At 44.9% G+C, this 22477-nt stretch overlaps 1 protein-coding gene across 1 annotated transcript in view; it reads right to left on the bottom strand.

The window, feature by feature from the left end:
• Nucleotides 1-13402: 13402 nt before the first annotated feature.
• cfap221 (cilia and flagella associated protein 221) overlaps nt 13403-22477 on the bottom strand; it is a 382896-nt gene continuing 373821 nt past the window's right edge. Inside the window, exon 24 of the mRNA XM_085986538.1 lies at nt 13403-14350. Coding sequence (XP_085842664.1) covers nt 14224-14350 — 127 coding nt within the window. The 3' untranslated portion in view covers nt 13403-14223. The remainder of the gene's footprint in view (nt 14351-22477) is intronic.

Genomic DNA, 22477 nt, shown 5'->3' on the forward strand with positions numbered 1-22477 from the left:
GCAGGAATGACGTATGAGGAGAGATTGGGTCGATTAGACTTGTACTCGCTGGAGTTTAGAAGAATGAGAGGGGATCTCATTGAAACTTATAACATTCTGACAGGACTGGACAGACTAGATGCAGGAAGGATGTTCCCGATGGTTGGGGAGTCCAGAACCAGGGGACACAGTCTAAGGATACAGGGTAGGCCATTTAGGACAGAAATGAGGAGGAATTTCTTCACCCAGAGAGTGGTGAATCTGTAGAACTCTCTACCACAGAAGGCGGTGGAGGCCAGTTCATTAAATATATTCAAGAAGGAGTTGGATATATTTCTTACGGCTAAAGGGATCAAGGGGTATGGGGAGAAAGCAGGGACCGGGTACTGAATTTGGATGATCAGCCATGATCGCATTGAATGGCGGAGCAGGCTCAAGGGGCCGAATGGCCTACTCCTGCTCCTATCTTCTATGTTTCTATGTCGCTGGTGCCTTCTGTCCTGTGCAGCTTCAGGTGGGTGACTAGCAGCTTGGCGCTCCTGTTGATACTCCTGCTGTTGGTGCTGCTGTTGTTCATGGTTCTGCTGCTGCCGCGGCTGGTCTTCGTCCGAATCTGATGTCCAGGAGGAAAGGAATTAAATGGTCGTCATGCTTCTGGTATATGCCTCAGTTGAGGATCGCTCAGTGAAGGTGGGGAGAGGGGTTTCCCAGGAGGTCACACTGGAGATGGGTGTCAGGCTCCAAACTTCTACATGAGTAGGCCTGCTAAAAGTTCGCCCTGACCTGAGACAACAAAGTTCTGCCACCTGCAAATGATCATCGGTGAAAACTCCTTTGTAATGGTGGAGCTGCAGTTGTTAGTAAGCAATCCAATTGTGAGGCCGCCAGGATTACCTGGCGTGTTCCAGAGGAGGCGTGTAGGGTGTGGGAAATGTCTAAAAATCAGAAAGGCTTCTCAAAATGGGATAATAGAGGCAATTAAGTAGTTGTTAAGGACCTTAAGGGCCTATCCCGCCTCTTGGAGGCGGGATGGAAAGGTGGTCAGAAAACACGCATTTGGGAAAATTGCTCGGAAGCGGGATCGGGCCCGCCCGCCATTTTTGGCAATTTTACCACCTCGCACGCCTCCAGACCCACCTCCTCGTGCTTGGCAAAATCGAGCCCATTGACTCATCAAACTACACAGAATGTCAGTGTTTGACAGCTTCACAGAGCTGTCAAATGATGACATTTCTTCTTTCAAAAATTCTTGACAGATGACATGTCATATGTAGACGTGCTCTGCAACCAACTTCACCCTAATTGGCCTGCTAAGCCCACCGGGCAGGCTTAACAAGGTCAATCAGGGGAAAATCCCGCTGGTGGTGGGCCCTGATAATTAAGGATGACATAAGGACAGCAGTGAGAAAGGATCTTGGCTCAGAAGATCAGGAAGTAGAATCAGTATGGGTGGAGATAAGAAATAACAAGGGGCAGAAAACAGTGGTGGGAGTAGTTTATAGGCCCCCTAACAGTAGCTAAACCATTGGACAGGGTGTTAATCAAGAAATAATAGGAGATTGTAACAAAGGTAATACAATAATTGTGGGGGATTTTGATTTGCATATAGATTGGGCAAATCAAATTGGCAAGGGTAGTCTGGAGGACGAGTTCATGGAATGTATTTGAGACAGTTTACTAGAACAATACGTCATGGAACCAACTAGGGAACAAGCTATTTTAGATCTTGTTTTGTGTAATGAAACAAGGTTATTTAGTAATCTTATAGTAAAGGATCCTCTAGGAAAGAGTGATCATAATATGATAGAGTTTCACATTGAGTTTGAAAGTGACATTCTTAAGTCTGACACCAGACTCTTAAACTTAAACAAAGCCATTTACATAGGTATGAGGGACAAGTTGGCTAAGGTAGATTTGGAAATTAGATTAAAAGGTATGACAGTAGATAAGCAGTGGCAATCATTTAAAGAAATATTCCAAAATTCTCAACGAATATACATTCCATTGAGAAATTTAAACTCCATTGGAAAAGTGAGCCATCTGTGGCTAACTAAAGAAGTTAGGGATAGTATTAGATTAAAAGAAGAGGCTTATAATGTTGCAAAGAATAGTAGATTGGAGAACTCTGGAAACCAGCAAAGGATGACCAAAAAATTGATAAAAAGGGAGAAAATAGAATATGAGAGTAAATTAGCAAGAAATATAAGAGATTGTAAGAGCTTTTACAAGTATGTAAAAAAGAAGAGAGTAGCAAAAGTAAGCATTGGTCCCTTAGAGGCTGAGACAGGAGAAATTATATTGGGGAACAAGGAAATGGCAGAGGCTTTAAACAAATATTTTGTATCTATCTTCACAGTAGAAGACACAAAAAGTATACCAAAAATAGTGGGGAACTAACGGGCTAATGAGAGTGAGGAACTTAAAGTAATTAATATCAGTAGAGAAAAAGTACTTGAGACACTAATGGGACTAAAAGTCAACAAATTCCCAGGACCTGATGACCTACATTCTAGGATTCTAAAACAGGTGGCTGCAGAGATAGTGGATGTGATCTTCCAAAATTCCCTAGATTCAGGGAAGATCCCAGTGGATTGGAAGGTAGCAAATGTAACCCCACTATTCAAGAAAGGAGGGAGAGAGAAAACCGGGAACTACAGGCCAGTTAGCCTGACATCAATCGTCGGGAAAATGCTGGAATCCATTATTAAGGAAATGGTAACAGGGTACTTAGAAAATGATTAGGCAGAGTCAATATGGTTTTATGAAAGGTAAATCGTGTTTGACAAATGTATTAGTTTTTTGAGGATATAACTAGCAGAGTAGATAAAGGGGAACCAGTGAAAGTAGTATTTTTGGATTTCCAAAAGGCATTCGATAAGGTGCCACATAAAAGGTTGTTAAGAAAGATAAGGGCACCTGGGGTTGGGGGTAAAGTGTTCAGAGAGATTTGGGTGCCCCAGTACAAGAAATACAGAGGGCTGAATTTTCCGGGGTGGTCGTAGGTGAGATCAGTGGCTGGTCGGGTGGGAAAGTTGTTATTTTTGACAACGGGTTGGGAACCCACTGTCATCTCTCTCCCACGTGCCTTTTCCCCAGGCGCATCTGTCATCGTGGAGCTGACTCGACCGGCAGCGGCAGGGGACCCAATTGAGATCATTATCAAGTCGTTGAAAGAGTCTTTTTTCACTTACTTTTTACATTTCCTTGCATGGCCATGGGATTCACGCAGCTCGGGAACCATGTCTGTCAACCTGAGGTGTGAGTTCCATGGCCATTGCTCCAGCTGATTACTTGACAGCATGAAAAACAAAGCAAAATAAGAATATGTTGATTACATAAGCTAACAGATTGATGGAGATTCTGTTCTACTTGAAAAGCTACTGGTAAATGTTAATTCAGAAATTCCTGAAGGGATGTAAGTGCTACCCTGGATGGTGAGGGAAATACATTTTCACTGGCCATTCTCGGCTGTTGCCTTCCAACTCAACAGTAATTGCAGTGAATTGATAAAAAAATGTCATATGCTATTTAAATAAATTTTTGTGTTGTTTCTGGCCAGGTTTTTCTCACAGTATACAGTACTGTGATTGTCCAGTTACAGATTAAATCAAGTCATCAACCCTAACAATTTCATTCTCATCACTCATTCCACTGGTTCAATTTGCTTTCAGTCCCTGAATATAACTAATTTAATTTTTCAGTCTGAGACTTTGGGGGTGAATTTCTGTGGCATTTCTCTCACTTGTCCATTGTTAACTTCAACGGAAGAGCTGCAGAAATCCCAGAAACACATCGGGCCTGAATTTGTGATCGGAGGCTTTCGGAAGCCTCCGATCATCACATTTTCTACGCATTTACCTGGTGGTCCGGGAGATACGGAGGCTTGCGATCCTGGACACCTCCTTGTAGAAATGCGTAGAGGCCGACGTACGTACGGAACTGTCAAAAGTATGAATGATAATGACTTAAAAATTACACATACACATTTAATTAAATATTTAATTTTTTGAAAAAAATTATGGGCTAAAAATTGAGTAGCGCCCCACTGGGGCGTTAACTTCGCAGCGCCCCAGAAAAATTAGCGTCCCCGCGCCGGAAATTGAGTGGTTGTGCCCCAAGAGGGAAGCGGGGCGCTACTGGAAGTGCCCTGCATCCCTCTTGGGGCGCTGTGAGTCAATATTGCGGCATTATGTACTGACTCTGCGGCACATCGCGCCGCTGTATTGCAAACCTTCCTCCCCTTCTTAAAGGGGAGGGGCCTTGTGCAGTGCAACCTTGGGCCCAACTGGGCCCCCGGGGATCGGGAGTACAGGCAAAAGAGCCCGGCACTCAAGAGAAGTGCTGGGCTCCTGGAGCGCAGCCAGCACTCCGCGGGGGGGGGGGGGCGTTTCAGGAGATCTGGGACGGGAGCGCAGGCAGGTGCTGGCAGGCGGCCAGCAACAAAAATGGCTGCCCCGTACCTCGCCTTTAAATTGCACCTCCCTGGCCGCAGGTACACCCCCTGACCCCGTCGGACATAGCGTCCGGCAGTAAGTCAGGGGGCGCTCCCGAAAATTGTGGCCGGCGTGTGAGCGGGGTGCTGTGCACACCAATGATGTCATCGCCAGTGGCGCAGCGCCGCAGGGCGCTACCGGTTAGCGCCAACACTAACCTCCCGCTGAATTTTGCGGGAGGCGTGGGCAGCGCCGCGCCGCGCCCGGGCGCTATTTGCATCTTAAGGCGCTAATGGGAGGCGCAACCAACTGAATTTTTCCCCCTATATGTTTTAACAGGGCTAAAAATAAACTTACTTTATTGGACAGGTATAAGTAAGTGATAAAATTTTATTTTTCTATTTAAAACTTTTATGCTGGTAAAAGCAGGCCTTATGCCTGCTCTTACCAGGTGTAAGAATTCCACAGTCTATCAGCGGGTGGAAGTTGTGCAAATAGTGCAACTCTCCACCGACAGAGGCCCTTTTCCCGGGGATGCAGAGGATCTGTCAAGAAGATTCTTGACAGATCGCACGTGCCAGGTTTCAGTGCATGTGCTTTGCATGCCAAAACCCGGCACTTGTGCGGCCCCTATGGGCGCGTGCGCACCTCGTACGCACCCGTAGGCAGTCGCAAAATACAGCCCATTGTAAGCACCACTTATACTGTTAGGGTTTCTGCAGCTCTTCCGCTAAACTTGCATAAGATTGTAAATCCACCCCTTTACAATTACATTTAAAATCTGCTTCATTTTATATATTACCTAGACACACACATCTTTTATTTGTACCAGTTACTGATACAAAAATCTATAGATTTGCGACTAAAGCACCAATAACTTCCCAATTAATGTACTTTTTAAATTATATTCTTAACCGTATTTGTAGATGGTGCCATGTTACTTAACGATAATATTATTTAAATATTTCTTTGTCACTCATATATAACTTATTATATTATTGTAAAGAATCAACACCCACTATGTTAGATTAAACTTAAAATGTAATGTGGCCATGAACCCTTTAAGGAGCCCGGCTGAAAACGTGCCATGAATGATGTCACCAGACCCGCTCCATCTCATTGGGCTGGGTAACATGCTGGGCGGGCTTCATAGGCCCCATTAAGGTAAGTTAATTTTCTGCAGCAGGATGGAGCCAGCAGCAGGGTCGTGACCCACCACGGACGCCGCCCGCACCGGACCGGACCCTCCATTGTAGGCAAGATTATGTCCAGAGAGTTAGCAAGCAGGTACAGCAAGCAATTAGGAAGACAAATGGCATGTTGGCCTTTATCGCTAGAGGGCTGGAGTACAAGAGTAAGGAATTCTTGCTACAATTGTACAGGGCTCTGGTGAGACCACACCTGGAGTACTGTACGCAGTTTTAGTCTCCTTATTTGAGGAAGGATATACATGCCTTAGAGGCGGTGCAACAAAGGTTCACGAGATTGATCCCCGGGATGAGAGGGTTGTCCTATGAGGAGAGACTGAGTGGATTGAGCCTATACTCTCTGGAGTTTAGAAGAATGAGAGGTGATCTCACTGAAACATCTAAGATTCTGAGGGAGATTAACAGGGTAGATGCTGAGATTGTTTCCCCTGGCTGGAGAGTCTAAAGCAAGGGGGCGTAATCTCAGGATAAGGGGTTGACCTTTAAAGATTGAGATGAGGAGGAATTTCTTCATTCAGAGGGTTGTGAATCTTTGGAATTCTCTGCCTCAAAGTGCTGTGGATGCTCAGTCGTTGAGTATATTCAAAGCTGAGATAGATAGATTTTTGGACGGCAGAAGAATTAAATGATATGGGGATTGGGCAGGAAAGTGGAGTTGAGGTCAAAAATCGGCCATGATCTTATTAAATGGCGGAGCAGGCTTGAAGGGCCATATGGCCTGCTCCTGCTCCAAATTCTTATGTTCTTATGTTCACCCATGTTGCTTGTACCTTGGATTCAAAAGGTATTCGACACCAAAAAGGGTCACCTTCCTTTGTGCACTTCCTCTGAGGAGATGTTACTAAATAAATTAGAGAGTCTTAGGGGGAAACATTCAGTTGGTTATCGCCTCCCGTTAGCGCCTCCAGGGGGCGCTAAAGGGGAGCTAACGACTTCCTGCCCGTGCGCGACGATTTTAGCTTATCAAATGCCTTCAGTGCATCCATGTTCTTGGGCACCCTTGCCATTGCACCCATGAGCTCAGTATACATGCTCTCATCGCCTGTGTGCTCATCGCCATGACATTGAGGTCCTCATCCGAGTCCTGTGCAGCAGAACTCGTGCATGCACTCACCCTCCGGGGAGATGGCTTCCGAGCTTCTCTTTCCCCATGGCGTTGCTGCAGCCTGCTGGGTCCCGGAGCTTCACCCACATCAGAGCCAAATCCTCTGCTCCCCTCCAGTGACCGCATGGCCCCAGTATTCGATGTGTCACCCTTGGGAGACACAGGCGGTGAGGCGCCGGCTTGGTGTTCCTCATCCTCTCCCACGTCGCTGCCACTGGGAGGCTGAGGGACAGGCTGTTCAGATGGTGGCTCACTATCTCAAAGCAGGAAGGCACAAGAATGGCTTTAACGGGAGGGGAGGAGGGCAGGAAGGGAGCAAGGAATGGAGACAGTACACTTAAATGGAAAGTGGGAAGGGCTTGTGTTGTGAGGGGGAAGTGGTATGAAAGAGGAGGGTGAGATGATGAACATACCGTTGCTGTCCCCAACAGCCAGCGGACCTGGGCGGAACTGGAGCGGTAGCAGAATAAAGAGTGCGGCGAGAGGAGGCCTGAGAGCAGAGCCAGCGGACCTGGGCGGAAACAGAGCAGCAGCAGGAGCAGAATAAAGAGCGCGGCGAGAGGAGGCCTGAGAGCAGAGCCAGCGGACCTGGGCGGAACCGGAGCGGCAGCAGGAGCAGAATAAAGAGCGCGGCGAGAGGAGGCCCGAGAGCAGAGCCAGTGGGGGAGGAGCAGCGAGGCTCCAATTCAATAACAAAAAAATCAAAGTGTGACATCACAGGTAAGCAGGTAGGTGATTGGTGGTGAGTATTTCTTTTCTCTTAGGACTGAGGGCTAAGTTACAGTAAAGCCCTATAGCATATAACTAAATTTTATAACTAACTAAACTTATTTTAATAAATTAAACAAGGTTATTACCTAGTTTACCTAGATTAAAAACTATAAGTAGACAATTGATTGATATTTACATAATTAATTAAATAAAATACAATAGAGATGGCAGAGCAGGTGATGTGTTGCAGCTGTAGCATATGGGAGCTGATGGACACCAGTGTGATCCAGGGTGACCACATTTGCAATAGGTGTCTGCAGCTCGAGGAACTTCAGCTCAGAGTTGATGAGCTGGAGTCTGAGCTGCAAACATTGCGATACATCAGGGAGGGAGAAAGTTACTTGGACACTTTGTCACAGCCTTTAGGTTAAATACTTCAGATTTGGCCCATGGTCAGGGACAGGAGTGTGTGCCTGCAAGTGAGGCAGGTATGGGGATCCAGGAGGTAGCATTGGAGGAGCCTCAGTCCTTGCATTTGTCCAACAGTTTATGAGGTTCTTGCAACCTGTGTGGACGAGAGCAGGGACTGCAGGGAGGATGAGCACACTGACCACGGCACCGTGGTACAGGGGGCATTCAAGTGGAGGGTGTAAAAAGGAATGTTGTGGTAGGAGACAGTATAGTTAGGGGGATAGATACGGTTCTCTGTAGCCGAGAGCGTGAGTCCCAAAGGCTGTGTTGTCTGCCCGGTGCTAGGGTTAAGGACATCTCCTCAGGGCTGGAGAGGAACTTGGCGTGGGAGGAGAAGGATCCAGTTGTCGTGGCCCACATAGGAACCAACAACATAGGTAAGACTAAGAAAGAGGTTCTGCTGAGGGAGTATGAGCAGCTAGGGTTTAAATTAAAAAGCAGAACCACAAAAGTAATAATCTCTGGATTACTACCTGAGCCACGAGCAAATGGGCATAGGGCCAATAAGATCAGAGTGTTGAATGCGTGGCTCAAGGATTGATGTGGGAGAAAGGGGTTTTAATTCATGGGGCACTGGCACCAGTACTGGGGAAAGAGGGAGCTGTTCCGTTGGGACGGCCTACACTTGAACCATGCTGGGACCAGTGTCCCGGTGAATCGAATAACTAGGGCTGTAGATAGGGCTTTAAACTAAAGTGGGGGGGAGGGTTCAAGCGAGGGGAAATTTAGAAAGTTAAAGAGAAAAGATAGGGCAATAGTGCAGGGTAGCGATATGGGCAATGAAAACCAGAGTGTGACAGGAAGGGACAGAGCATACAAACATAAGAGTGCACCAGCAGATAAGGTCAGAATAGGGAAAAATGATAAAAAAGACAAAATTAAAGGCTCTTTATCTGAATGCACGCAGCATTCGTAACAAGATAGATGAATTGACAGCACAAATCAAAATAAATGGGCATGATCTAATAGCCATCACAGAGACATGGTTGCAATGTGACCAAGGCTGGGAACTGAATATTCAGGGATATTTGACATTTCGGAAGGATAGATAGAAAGGAAAAGGAGGTGGGGTAGCTTTGTTAATAAAGGATGAGACCAGTACAATAGTGAGAAATGATCTTGGCTCGGAAGTTCCAGATGTAGAATCAATTTGGGTGGAGGTAAGAAATAGTAAGGGAAAGAAGGCACTGGTGGGAGTAGTCTATAGCCCCCCTAACAGTAGTTACACTATAGGACGGAGTATAAATCAAGAAATAATGGGGGCCTGTAAGAAAGGTACTGCAATAATCGTGAGTGATTTTAATCTTCATATAGATTGGACAAATCAAATTGGCAAATGCAGCCTTGAGATCGAGTTCATAGAGTGTATTCGGGACAGTTTCTTGGAACAATACGTGGTGGAACTGACCAGGGAACAGGCTATTTTAGATCTGGTAATGTGTAATGAAACAGGATTAATTAATGATCTCATAGTAAAAGATCCTCTCGGGAAGAGTGATCATAACATGATAGAATTCCACATTCAGTTTGAAGGTGAGAAACTTGGGTCTAAAACTAGAGTATTAAACTTAAATAAAGACAATTACAAAGGTATGAGGAGAGAGTTGGCTAAAGTGGACTGGGAAAATAGATTAGAAGGTAAGATGGTAGAAAAGCAGTGGCAGACATTTAAAGAGAATTTTTCATGACTCTCAACAAAGATATATTTCAGTGAGAAAGAAAGACTCAAAGAGAAGGATGAACCAACCATGGCTAACCAAGGAAGTTAAGGATGGTATCAAATTGAAAGAAAAGGCATTCAATGTTGCAAAGTTTAGTGGTAGGCTAGAAGATTGGGAAAATTTTAGAAACCAGCAAAGGATGACTAAAAAAATAATAAAGAGGGAGAAAATAGCTTATGAGAGTAAACTAGCAAGAAATATAAAAACTGACAGTAAGAGCTTCTACAAGTATATAAAAAGGAAAGAGAGTAGCTAACATAAATGTTGGTCCCTTAGAGGACGAGACTGGGGAAATAATAATTGGAAACAAGGAAATGGCCGAGGCATTGAACAAATATTTTGTATCTGTTTTCACAGTAGAGGACATTAAAAACATCCCATTAATAGTAGAAAATCAAGGGGCAAAAGGGAGGAACTTAAAACAATCACTATCACTAGAGAAAAAGTGCTAGACAAACTTATGGTTCTAAAGGCTGACAATGGCCTGCATCCTAGGGTCTTAAAAGAAGTGGATGCATTGGTTATAATCTTCCAAAATTCCCATGACTCTGGAAAAGTCCCTGCGGATTGGAAAACTGCAAATGTAACGCCCTTATTCAAAAACAGAGGGAGACAGAAAGCAGGAAACTATAGGCCAGTTAGCCTAATATCTGTCATTGGCAAAATGCTCGAATCCATTATTAAGGAAGTTGTAGCAGGGCATTTAGAAAATCATAATACAATCAGAGTCAACATGGTTTTATGAAAGGGAAATCGTGTTTGACATATCTATTAGAGTTCTTTGAGGAGGTAACGAGCAGGGTGGATAAAGGGGAACCAGTAGTGTATTTGGATTTCCAAAAGGCATTTGACAAGGTGCCACATAAAAGGTTACTGCATAAAATAAGAGCTCATGGTGGTGGGGGTAATATATTAGATTGGATAGAGGATTGGCTAACTAACAGAAAACAGAGTTGGGATAAATGGGTCATTTTCAGGATGGCAATCTGTAACTAGTGGGGTCCCACAGGGATCAGTGCTGGGGCCTCAACTATTTTCAATCTATATTAATGACTTGGATGAAGGAAGCGAGTGTATTGTAAATTTGCAGACAATACAAAGATAGGTGGGAAAGCAAGTTATGAGGAGGACATGAAGAGTCTGCAAAGGGATATAGATAGGTTAAGTGAGTGGGCAAGAATTTGGCAGATGGAGTATATTGTGGGAAAATGTGAAGTTATCCACTTTGGCAGGAATAGAAAAGCAAAATACAGTATTATTTAAATGGAGAAAGACTACAGAATGCGGCGGTACAGAGGGATTTGGGTGTCTTCGTAAATGAAACACAAAAAGTTAACATGCAGGTGCAGCAAGTAATTAGGAAGGCAAATGGAATGTTGGCTTTTATTTCAAGAGGGATAGAGTATAAAAGTAGGGAAGTCTTGCTACAACTGTATAGGGCATTGGTGAGACCACACCTGGAGTACTGCATACAGTTTTGGTCCCCTTATTTAAGGAGGGATATACTTGCATTGGAGGCAGGTCAGAGAAGGTTCACTAGATTGATTCCTGAGATGAAGGGGTTGTCTTATGAGGAAAGGTTGAGCAGATTGGGCCTATACTCATTGGAGTTTAGAAGAATGAGAGGTGATCTTATTGAAACATATAAAATTCTGAGGGGGTTGGACAGGGTAGATGCTGAGAGGATGTTTCCCCTTGTCAGGGAATCTAGAATGAGGAGGCACAGTCTCAGAATAAGGGGTCGCCCATTTAAGATGGAGATGAGGAGGAATTTCTTCTCTTAGAGGGTCGTGAATCTTTGGAATTCTTTACCCCAGAGAGCTGTGGAAGCTGAGTCATTGAATATATTCAAGGCTGAGATAGACAGATTTTTGAACAACAGGGGAGTCGAGGGTTATGGGGAGCGGGCAGGAAAGTGGAGTTGAGGTCAAAATCGGATCAACCACGATCTCATTAAATGGCAGAGCAGGCTCAAGGGGCCGAATGGCCTGCTCCTGCTCCTATTTCTTATGTTCTCTCTGGCTGCCACAGCACCCACGACATGGCTCACGATGATTCTGTGCACTCGCTCCTCCAGCTATGTGAGGGGGTGCAGCTCCACCTGACCTCCTCCCGTGCATTGCTACTCCCTCCTGTTATGAGCAAGCTTGGCCTGCAAGAAAAAGGACAGCGTGTGAGTGAGTGTGCAGCCATGTGTTTGGCAGATGTGCCTACCATAGCCGTTAATGTCTGCAAGGTGTGAGATGTGGATGTGAATTTTAGTAGATGGGCATAGTTGTTGGGTGAGTGTTGTGGATTTGGCAGTTTATACCATCTGTGTACAGAGTGAGGTTGAGCTGGTGGGATGTAGAGGTATTTCAAGCATTTACTCACCCTGACCACCACCCGAGTGAGGTCGTTGAACTTTTTGTGGTACTGGGTGTGAGTCCTTTGGACCAGGCTTCTGGACGAGACGTAATGGGCCACCTCCCTCCACACCCTTGTGAACTCCCGGGGCAATGGCCTCCTGCTAGTGTCTGGGAATAGCACTGCCCGTCGGCGTTCCACAGCCACAACCAGAGCCTCCAATGCCTGGTTGCTAAACCGGCGAGCTCTCTCCCTGGGCCTTTGAACAGCCATGATATTCCTGGTTCAAGATTTGAACCTCCTTGCAGGCCCAGGTCAAAAGCAGCAATGATCAGCGTGAGGCTGTGCAGCATGATTGACCCTCCTCTTTAAGAACTGGAAGGCGCCAGTCTGTCTGAGTACTAGGTAATTGACAGCTCATGAGCTTGAGTAGTGCTCTGAGGTAGCGCCCCGTTCCCCAAAGTTATTGCCCTAAGAGAAGTGTGTAGCACTTGATTTATGCTCTAATCACCTCCAGGATTGCTGGAGACGAATTTCGTGGTCACTGGTGCTAATTTGCGCTGGGCGCTAAAGTTTGCACCCGGCTGATGTTAGCGCCCCAAAATGGTTGATACCGAATTTTTCCCCCTTAGGGTCTTACTGTAAACATTTTCCAATTCTGTACTTTCATACTTTTTTCAATGTAAGGCATAGAAAGAGAAAAAGAAAGACTGATTTGCACGGTCTCAGGACATCCCAAAGCGCTTTACAACCAATTAAGTACTTTTTGAAGTGTAGCCTGTTGTAATGTAGGAAAGGTGGAATCTAATTTGCATACAGCAAGTTCCCACAAGTAGCAATGTGATAATTACCAGATAATCTGCTTAGTGATGATTGTTGAAGGATAAATGTTGGCCAGTATACTAAGGAGAACGCCCCTGCTCCTCTTTGAATAGTGCCATGGGATTTTTAACGTCCACCTGAGAGTGTAGACAGGGACTCGGTTAATGTCTCATCTGAAAGACGGCACCTCCAACACTGGAGTGTCATCCGAGATTTTGTGATCAAGTTTCTGAAGTGGGACTTGAACTTACAACTTTCTGACTTGGAGTGAAATAGTGAACTTCTGTTTGATGGTGAGTAGCAGTCCTTTAAGAACTGCTGTCTTGGCCAATTTTGTGACTCCCAGTGTGGAAAAATATAAGATTTCAATGTGGGAGTACCATATTGAAATGAAAGGGATGGCTTGCTGTATAAAATTTGTCAAAGCCAGGCCTCTGCACTGGAGTGGGTGTGTATGCACCAGTGACCAGCGAAGCCTCAATTTTGCTATTCTTGCAAAGTTGGAGCCAAAAGATAAATGGAATTAAATCTACAGGACACAACACAGAGTGAGTCTGGGATAGTCATGGATAGCTTGTTGAAATCATTGTCATAATATGTAGCAGCAATAAAGAAAACATCAAGATCTTATGCTTTATTCCTTTGGTTATACAGCCTAATACCTAGGAAGCAGTAATGAACTTGTAAAAAGTAATGGCTCAGGCCGACCTGTACTAGGACTTCATTCCTGGTTTTGGCAAGGGTATAATGAGGGCCAATTAAATTGATAATGTTTACACTAAGCAGAAGAATGCTCAGGGCAGACCTTACTGAGTTATTCAAGAATCGAAGAGGTGTGGATAAATTAAACCCTAATATGTTTGATGTAATCACTAACTCTACAACAAAGAAGCATGGACTCAGACTCAGAAAAAGAAGTTCATAGGTGGCAGTAATACCTTCAATCAAGTAATCACGTGCGAGCTGTTTTTGACATTTATGCCATTTTCCTGGGGGGTTCACCAGTCTCCTGCTGGAGTTAAAGTGGCAGACTGGGAAAACCCATGCAAAATTGCAGGGCTAATGGGTCATATTGAAATAAATCTATCTGCACTTTAACTTAACATTATATTTAAAACTGAATGCAAATGACGAAGTGTACAACATCATCACAATAATGAATTTGTACATGTAATTCTCAGCTTGAACTTTATATACAATTTACTCTAAATTTATTGTAATACGGGCACATAGAATTCCCGGTACATAATAATGCCACAGTCTCAGTCATTTTTCAAATATGTGCAATTTACTCACTCAGCAACTTTTCTTTTAAAACCTGATTGTAAGTATTACAATGATGACATGCCAAGCAGCAGATTTGTCCTATAAAGGTAGAAGTATAACTGTAGTGGTCTGGAATTACAGTGTAGCATTGAACGTGGGATTCAGTTAAGAAGCAACCACTTGTTGATGGATAAACCTTTTAGGTGCTCAACCCGCATTTGAGTATCTGATCCCAGCCGGTTGTTATGAGTCTGTAGCCAAAGCTCCAGTTGCTGTTCTCGTATTTCCCTGAAAATATGAAGATAATCACTGGTTAGCACTGGTGAGAATATACATGGTGGGGTAGAATTTCCATAGGGGTTCCCCGATTCCCACAGTAACTCTAGAGGAAGATCGGTGGAAAACCCAAAGAAATGGTTTCTCTGGGGTTTCTGCTGATCTTCCGCCAAAGTTACCATGGAAGATCGGAAGAACTTGAGAGGAAATTCCAGGGTGGTGTCTCTTTAACATTAGTAGCTTATGATTAATACAATGTATTAATCGCTTGCATCTGCGCACACTCGGAGGTTGAACTCCAAACCATTGTCAACACCTTCACTGAAGCGTACGAAAGCATGGGCCTTACATTAAACAGCCGTAAGACAAAGGTCCTCTACCAACCTGCTCCCGCCACACAGTATTGCCCCCCCGATTATCAAATTCCACGACGAGGCCTTGGACAACGTGGACCACTTTCCATACCTCGGGAGCATATTGTCAACAAGGGCAGACGTCGATGACGAAGTCCAACACCGCCTTCAGTGTGCCAGTGCAGCCTTCGGTCGCCTGAGGAAGAAAGTGTTTGAAGACCAGGACCTCAAACCCAGCACCAAGCTCATGGTCTACAGGGCAGTAGTGTTACCCGCCCTCCTGTATGCCTCAGAGACATGGACCATGTACAGCAGGCACCTCAAAGCACTGGAGAGGTACCACCAACGCTGCCTCCGCAAGATCCTGCAAATCCATTGGCAGGATAGGCGCACCAATGTCAGTGTTCTCGCTCGGGCTAACATCCCCAGCATTGAAGCTTTGACCACGTTCGATCAGCTCCGGGGAACGGGTCACATCGTCCGCATGCCCGATACGAGACTTCCAAAACAAGCGCTCTACTTGGAGCTCCGGCACAGCAAGAGAGCCCCAGGTGGGCAGAGGAAATGCTTCAAGGACACCCTCAAAGCCTCCTTGAAAAAATGCAACATCCCCAGCGACACCTGGGAATCCCTGGCCCAAGACCGCACAAAGTGGAGGAGAAGCATCTGGGAAGGCGCCGAACACCTCGATTCTCTTTGCCGGGAGCAAGCGGAAGCCAAGCGCAAGGAGCACACGCCAACCCAAGCACCCCACCCACCCACCCCTTCAACCACTGTCTGCCCCACCTGTGACAGAGACTGTAGGTCCCGCATTGGACTCATCAGTCACCGGAGAACTCATTTTTAATATCGAAGCAAGTCATCCTCGGTTCCGAGGGACTGCCTAAGAAGAAGTTTCAATGGAATGAGTTAAGAAAATACTGAACTTATTAATTTTTAGCAGACAAAGCTGAGTTAGTACCAACAATATTGGAGACAGAAAAACAATTATGATTTTTTATCATAAGGACATTGTTTCATTTTCAAAAATGTAATCTTGGTTTAAAATATTTTATAACAAATTTGTGGAGCAATGGTATTAAATAATGGAGCTTGGTTGACATTTTTCATCCACAAAAGCACTAAAAAACAGAACCACGCTATGAGTATAATTATCAGCAGTAATTTCCATGGGCTGTCTCCTGATCTCCTACCGTAACTTCGACGGAAACCCCACAGAAACAACGTACACAATTGTTTACAATGGCCCGGAATTTGCAGTCAGAGGCGAAGCTGCTGACCTCGAACAAAGCTGCCCACAAAGATCTAGCAATCTCTGTGGTGTGAGGTTCAGCTCTCCCAACGTTAGTTTGAATCTGCTGCTGAATCAAGTGAATCTCCAGCGTCCAGCAAGTGATGTCATCAAGCAGGCTAAGCAGCCAATCACATTTAAGAATTCTCACAGACAGCAAACCAGGAAGTAAAATTCACAGATTATAACTTTCCTTTTATAAATTTTACAGAAAGAGAAATAAAGATTGGGACATACACATAGGATTAAGTTATAAGCTGAAATATCATAAACAAAATGTTAAAATTTGACATTACATAGGATTACATAGGATATACAACACAGAAACAGGCCATTCGGCCCAACCAGTCCATGCCGGTGTTTATGCTCCACGCGAGCCTCCTCCCGTCTTTCCTCATCTAAATCTATCAGCATAACCCTCTATTCCCTTTTCCCTCATATGCTTGTCTAGCCTCCCCTTAAATGCATCCATACTATTTGCTTCAACCACTCCCTGTGGTAGCGAGTTCCACATTCTCACCACTCTTTGGGTAAAGAAGTTTCTTCTGAATTCCCTATTGGATTTCTTGGTGACTATCTTATATTGATGGCCTCTAGTTATGCTCTTCCCCACAAGTGGAAACATTCTCCCTGTATCCACTCTATCAAAATTTTTCATAATTTTAAAGACCTCTATTAGGTCACCCCTCAGCCTTCTTTTTTCCAAGAGAAAAGAGACCCAGCCTGTTCATCCTTTCCTGATATGTATACCCTCACATTCTGGTATCAACCTTGTAAATCTTCTCTGCACCCTCTCTAGTGCCTCTATATCCTTTTTATAATATGGCGGCCAGAACTGTACGCAGTATTCCAAGTGTGGTCTAACCAAGGTGCAATACAGGTTTAGCATAACTTCCCTACTTTTCAATGCTATCCCTCCAGAAATAAACCCTAGTGCTTGGTTTGCTTTTTTTTATGGCCTTGCTAGCCTGCATCACAACTTTTAGTGATTTGTGTATTTGTACTCCTAGATCCCTTTGTTGTTTTACCCCACCTAGACCTGCACCCTCCAAGTGATAAGTGACCTCCCTATTTTTCCTACCAAAATGTATAATACCTCACATTTATCTGTGTTGAACTTCATTTGCCAATTATATGCCCATTCTGCAAGTTTATTAATGCCCTCTTGTAACTTGTTGCAGTCCTCCTCAGTATTGACTATCCCCCCCCCCAATTTGGTGACATCTGCAAATTTAGAAATTGTGTTTTTGATTCCTAAGTCTAAATCGTTAATGTAAATTGTGAACAGCATTGGTCCCAGCACTGATCCTTGTGGATCACCACTACCCACCTTCTGCCACTGTGAATAGCTACCCTTTACTCCTCCTCTCTGCTTTTTGTCTTGAAGCCAGCTAGCAATCCATTTTGCTACTTGTCCCCCGACTCCGCATTCTCTGACCTTGTTCATCAGTCTGTTATGGGATACCTTACCGAAGGTCTTTTGAAAATCCAGATAAATTACATCTACTGTATTACCATTGTCTACTCTCTCTGTTACCTCTTCAAAAAATTCAATAAGGTTGGTCAAGCAAGAATTTTCCTTTTGAAATCCATGTTGACTATTCATTATTATATTTTTGGTTTCTAGGTGTTCTTCTACTTTCTCCTTTAGTAGGGATTCCATTATTTTTCCTACCACTGATGTTAAGCTGACTGGTCTTTCATTTCATGGACATGTTCTATCCCCCTCCTTAAATATCGGTATTACTTTAGCTATCCGCCAGTTCTTTGGCACTATACCTATTTCTAACGAATTATTAAATATTACACAAATATAAAATTATATAAAATTAGTTTTTCAGGCCAAAATGATTGTTCAGCCGTTAAAAACCTAGTTACATCTCTTTCAACAAGGCTTAACCTTTTTGGGGCGGGATGCGGGGTTGGTGGTTAACAGCGATATTCCAGTGTAATAGGGGAAGTTTTCATCAGGAACTACATTTCAGTGTGATTTGAATTGATTGTCGCCTCCGGGGAGTTCCACAGCACAACCTGTAGAGGAGCAGGCAATGATTGTCAGCAACTTCTAGATTTCCACGATTTTCTGCGCATGCGTGACTTCACTCCTGACATTTCTGTCACTTACAGAGGCGTAATGACAGCGAATGCTGCCAGTTTTGCCATCATTACCACCACAAAATCCAGGCCATAGTTTCTCCAGGGTTTTTGCTGATCTTCATCTAAAATTATGACAGGAGATTGTGGAACCCCTGAGGAAATTTTGCCTCATAGCCACATTCCCTTTCTGGCATGTAAAAAAACATAACTACAACTGACAGTTATGCATCCTCAATGTCTGCAAATATTGAACTTTGAACATAATCAGACCCCTTTATGGTAACATTTTGGTTGTCTCTAATTTAACCTCATCATTAATTGCCCATTGTTTATACACAGAAATTTTCATCTTAATTTTAACGAGTGCATAAAACATAATTAAGAAACCCATGATCGCATAACTTAATGTTAATACAGAGTGACTGAAGTAGAACTTCCGACTTTCCTGTTCTGTGAAACTTACTTGAGAAATACATTAGGAAAATTTCCAGGCTCCCCAGCGTTAGAGCAACAGGTCCTTGGATTGCTCAATTTGTGAGTTTTTTCAAGATTGGGCTCATTAATTATGTATAGGGAGTTCCTGGCTTGGATTGAGCCTGAAAGTGTGAGCTCACTGGCAGTGGATCAAGGATCAGGTCTACTCCATTTTCTGACACTTGCTCGAATATCTTCTGGCACAAATGGTGGCAAAGACAAGTTGCCCTCTTTGGCATGCTAAGTCACTCTCCTATTTAATATCCAGGTTGTTTGGCAGGAGGTGGCAGACTGAGTCAATACAGTGTCTACCAATCAGACAAACTGGAAACAAATGAATGAAAAAATATACTCTTAGGAAGTCTCCCATGGTAAGCCTGGCAACCTCACTGTATCAAGTAGAATGGCAAAGTATCCAATTTAATTTTTCCTTTCATCCTGTTGTATCCTGATAGACCTAATGCAAAACCTTTAGAATGCAGCTCTTCCTAACTTGCTTGTACTGGAGTAGGCCCCCATTATTAGGGTTACTTAAAATTGCAACTGTTGTCACATGACCATTTGGCAAGGTGACCCCACAAAGCAAGACTGTGGAACTGTTGTGGACTCCTGCTCCAGCTGGCTCTACGTTATGGTAAGTAAAAACACAAAAACTTCTTTAGTGCCTTCCAGCATGCCACATTTGGCATCGGGTTCCTAAAACAGGTATTAGGCCCCTAAGTAGCATGTTTCAGGGGCCTAATTTAGGCGTGTTTTAGGCGAGTGCCTTTGGCACTTGGAATTAGGCAGTTGCCAAATTGGCAGCTAGTGTATTTCCTGAGGAGATCAGGCATGAGTGCTCGCACCCGGAGATTGGTTCCCTAATTCCTATTTTGCGTCCAGAAATCGGCAGGACGGAGACCAATTTCTCCCTCATAATCTCTTGATTTCCTTAATAAAATTCTAACTCTTTGATTGTTTTGTAAAGAAAATGAGGTTGGAAGATACATGTGCATTGGAATTGTGATGCAAAAACATAAATTGCATGTTCTTGACTCAAGCGTTTCATATAATGCACTTTAACTGGTCCTTACTATACTTTAAATACTCGCTAAGGGGTGCATCAGAAAACTGCAAATTGACTCGCATTCCATGATCACTTGCTCCCTCTGGGAATCTGCTTAGCCATCAGTCAATGGTAGGCCACCAGCTGGTTTTCTGGTTTTCTCTGACTACCGTGGACAGAAATTGGAAATCAGTGAAGATTATCTGTTTGAGTTGTGTAAATAATTTTGGGTTGGCTATTGGTTTAAAGAACCAAAGGCGACATGAGGAAAAACTTTTTTACGCAGTGACTGGTTAGGATCTGGAATGCACCGCCTGAAAGGATGGCAGAGGCTGACTCAATCGTGGCTTTCCAAAGGGAATTGGATAATTACTTGAAGGAAAATTTTTTACAGGGCTACAGGGAAAGGACCGGGGAGTGGGACTAGCTGAAGTGCTCTTACAGAGAGCTAGCATGGGCTTGATGGGCCGAATGGCCTCCGTCTGTGCTGTAACCATTCTATGATTCTAATTGTGCATTATACAATTGTTCAGATTCTCAGTAATTATGTTCACTAATAAAATAATTGTCCAGAATTTGCGATCGGTATGATGCCTTTGAAATGGATGGCAAGTTCGGGATTTCCGTATGCGCTAAATCCCGAACTTGCGATCTAACAAGTTACAACTTGACAGATCAGTCACACCGCCTTAGAAATCCCAATTGCTGGTGCAGAGTTGGGCTAATTGCCCATCAACTGCCCAGCAATTACGAATGAAAATTTTACAGCTGATGCAAACAGGCACAGGGCCTGTTTGCATCAGCGTAAGGGGACACCTCAAGCACATTTTCATCTCAGAAATCAGACGCTTTAATTTACTGCGATCTGAATGTACTATTTGAGGTGTTTGAATTGATCCAAATACTGCCAACCCCATTCATTACTCAACATCGTTAATTAAACATACACAAAGTATAATCTGCTCCTCTGTTCTTACATACTGCTGTATCTGTATCAAATGAGTTTTCATTGTTTCTGCAAAGATTGCCGTTTTAATGATGTTGATCATTATTACCAGCAAATTTAAATTTTTACTAACAATTTACAGGGTTATAGAAGTGATGCGCTATCAATTACTCATAAAAGACTGAGAGTTAAGAGAGTAACTAAAGGCTTTTATTAACAAAAGAATGAAGGTCTGCCTCGAGTGGTCGACCGGTCCAGAATACAAAGGGGGCTGGGGAGCAGTCACCTTTATACTAGGACTTGTGGGAGGAGTCAGCCGAGGCATGTCCAGGCATGTACACAGTGGAATACAAACAGTGGTTTACCACATTCACCCCTTGTTTAAAATTGAGTCCGGCGGGGTGAAGTGTATTAAAAGTTAGTGTATTGGAGTCTCTCCGGAGGTCTTGTCTGCCGCTGTGATCGGCGTGGCGACGGCAGGGGTAGTGGAGCTTCCGGCGTCGAGTCCCGCGTAGGCTGTGGCACAGGCGTGTCGTCCTCGTAGGTGTCGAGCGGGTCGCTGGGCCCAGGCCTGCCATCTGCTGGGGCTGGATATCGGATCGTGGGGGGGGGGGTGGTAGTGAGTAGTGGGTTACTGCGGCCCCCGAGGGTGCAAGGTCTCTTATGGAGGCTGTGTCCTTCCGCCCGTCCGGGTATGCAATGTAAGCATACTGGGGGTTGGCGTGGAGGAGGTCGACCCTCTCGACCAGGGGGTCCATTTTATGGGTCCTCACGTGCCTTCTCAGTAGGACCGGCCCTGGGGACGTCAGCCATGGCGGTAGCGATGTCCCTGATGTGGACTTCCTTGGGAAGACAAACATTTTCTCATGAGGGGTGGCGTTAGTGGCAGTGCAGAGCAGTGACCGAATAGAGTGGAGCGCATCGGGGAGCACATCCTGCCAGCGGGAGGTTGGAAGGCCCCTAGACTTTAAGGCTAGCAGGGCGGCCTTCCAAACTGTCGCATTTTCTCTTTCCACCTGTCCGTTCCCCCGGGGGTTGTAACTGGTGGTCCTGCTTGTGGCAATACCCCTAGTTAGCAGGTACTGACGGAGTTCGTCGCTCATAAACGATGAGCCCCGGTCGCTATGGATATAGCTGGGGAAACCGAACAGGGTGAAGAGGTCGTTCAGACATTTAATGACCGTGGCACTGGTCATGTCCGGGCAGGGGATGGCGAACGGGAAACGGGAGTACTCGTCAATAATATTGAGGAAGTACACATTGCGGTCGGAGGAGGGGAGAGGCCCTTTAAAATCAACGCTCAGGCGCTCGAAGGGGCGAGTGGCTTTTATCAGGTGGGCCCTGTCTGGTCTATAAAAGTGCGGTTTGCACTCAGCGCAGACTTGGCAGTTCCTGGTCATGGTCCTGACCTCCTCAATAGAGTAAGGCAGGTTGCGGGCCTTGATGAAGTGGAAGAACCTGGTGACCCCCGGGTGGCAGAGGTCATTGTGGAGGGCCCGCAGTCTATCGATCTGCGCGCTGGCGCAGGTGCCACGCGATAGCGCATCCGGGGGTTCATTGAGCTTCCCGGGCCGGTACAAGATCTCGTAATTGTAGGTGGAAAGTTCGATTCTCCACCTCAAGGTCTTGTCATTTTTGATTTTGCCCCTCAGCTTGTTGTTAAACATGAAAGCAACTGAACGTTGGTCAGTGAGCAGGGTAAATCGTTTTCCGGCCAGGTAGTGCCTCCAATGACGCACAGCCTCCACAATCGCCTGGGCCTCCTTCTCAACAGCGGAGTGTCTGGTCTCCGGGCCTTGGAGGGTTCGTGAAAAGAAGGCCACGGGTCTCCCCGCCTGATTGAGGGTAGCGGCCAGGGCAAAGTCGGACGCGTCGCTTTCCACCTGGAAGGGGATGGATTCGTCCACTGCGTGCATGGTGGCTTTGGCAATGT

The sequence above is a fragment of the Somniosus microcephalus genome, chromosome 4, assembly GCF_052327205.1.
Source record: "Somniosus microcephalus isolate GS21.2 chromosome 4, FLI_Smic_1.0, whole genome shotgun sequence".
Taxonomy (NCBI): domain Eukaryota; kingdom Metazoa; phylum Chordata; class Chondrichthyes; order Squaliformes; family Somniosidae; genus Somniosus; species Somniosus microcephalus.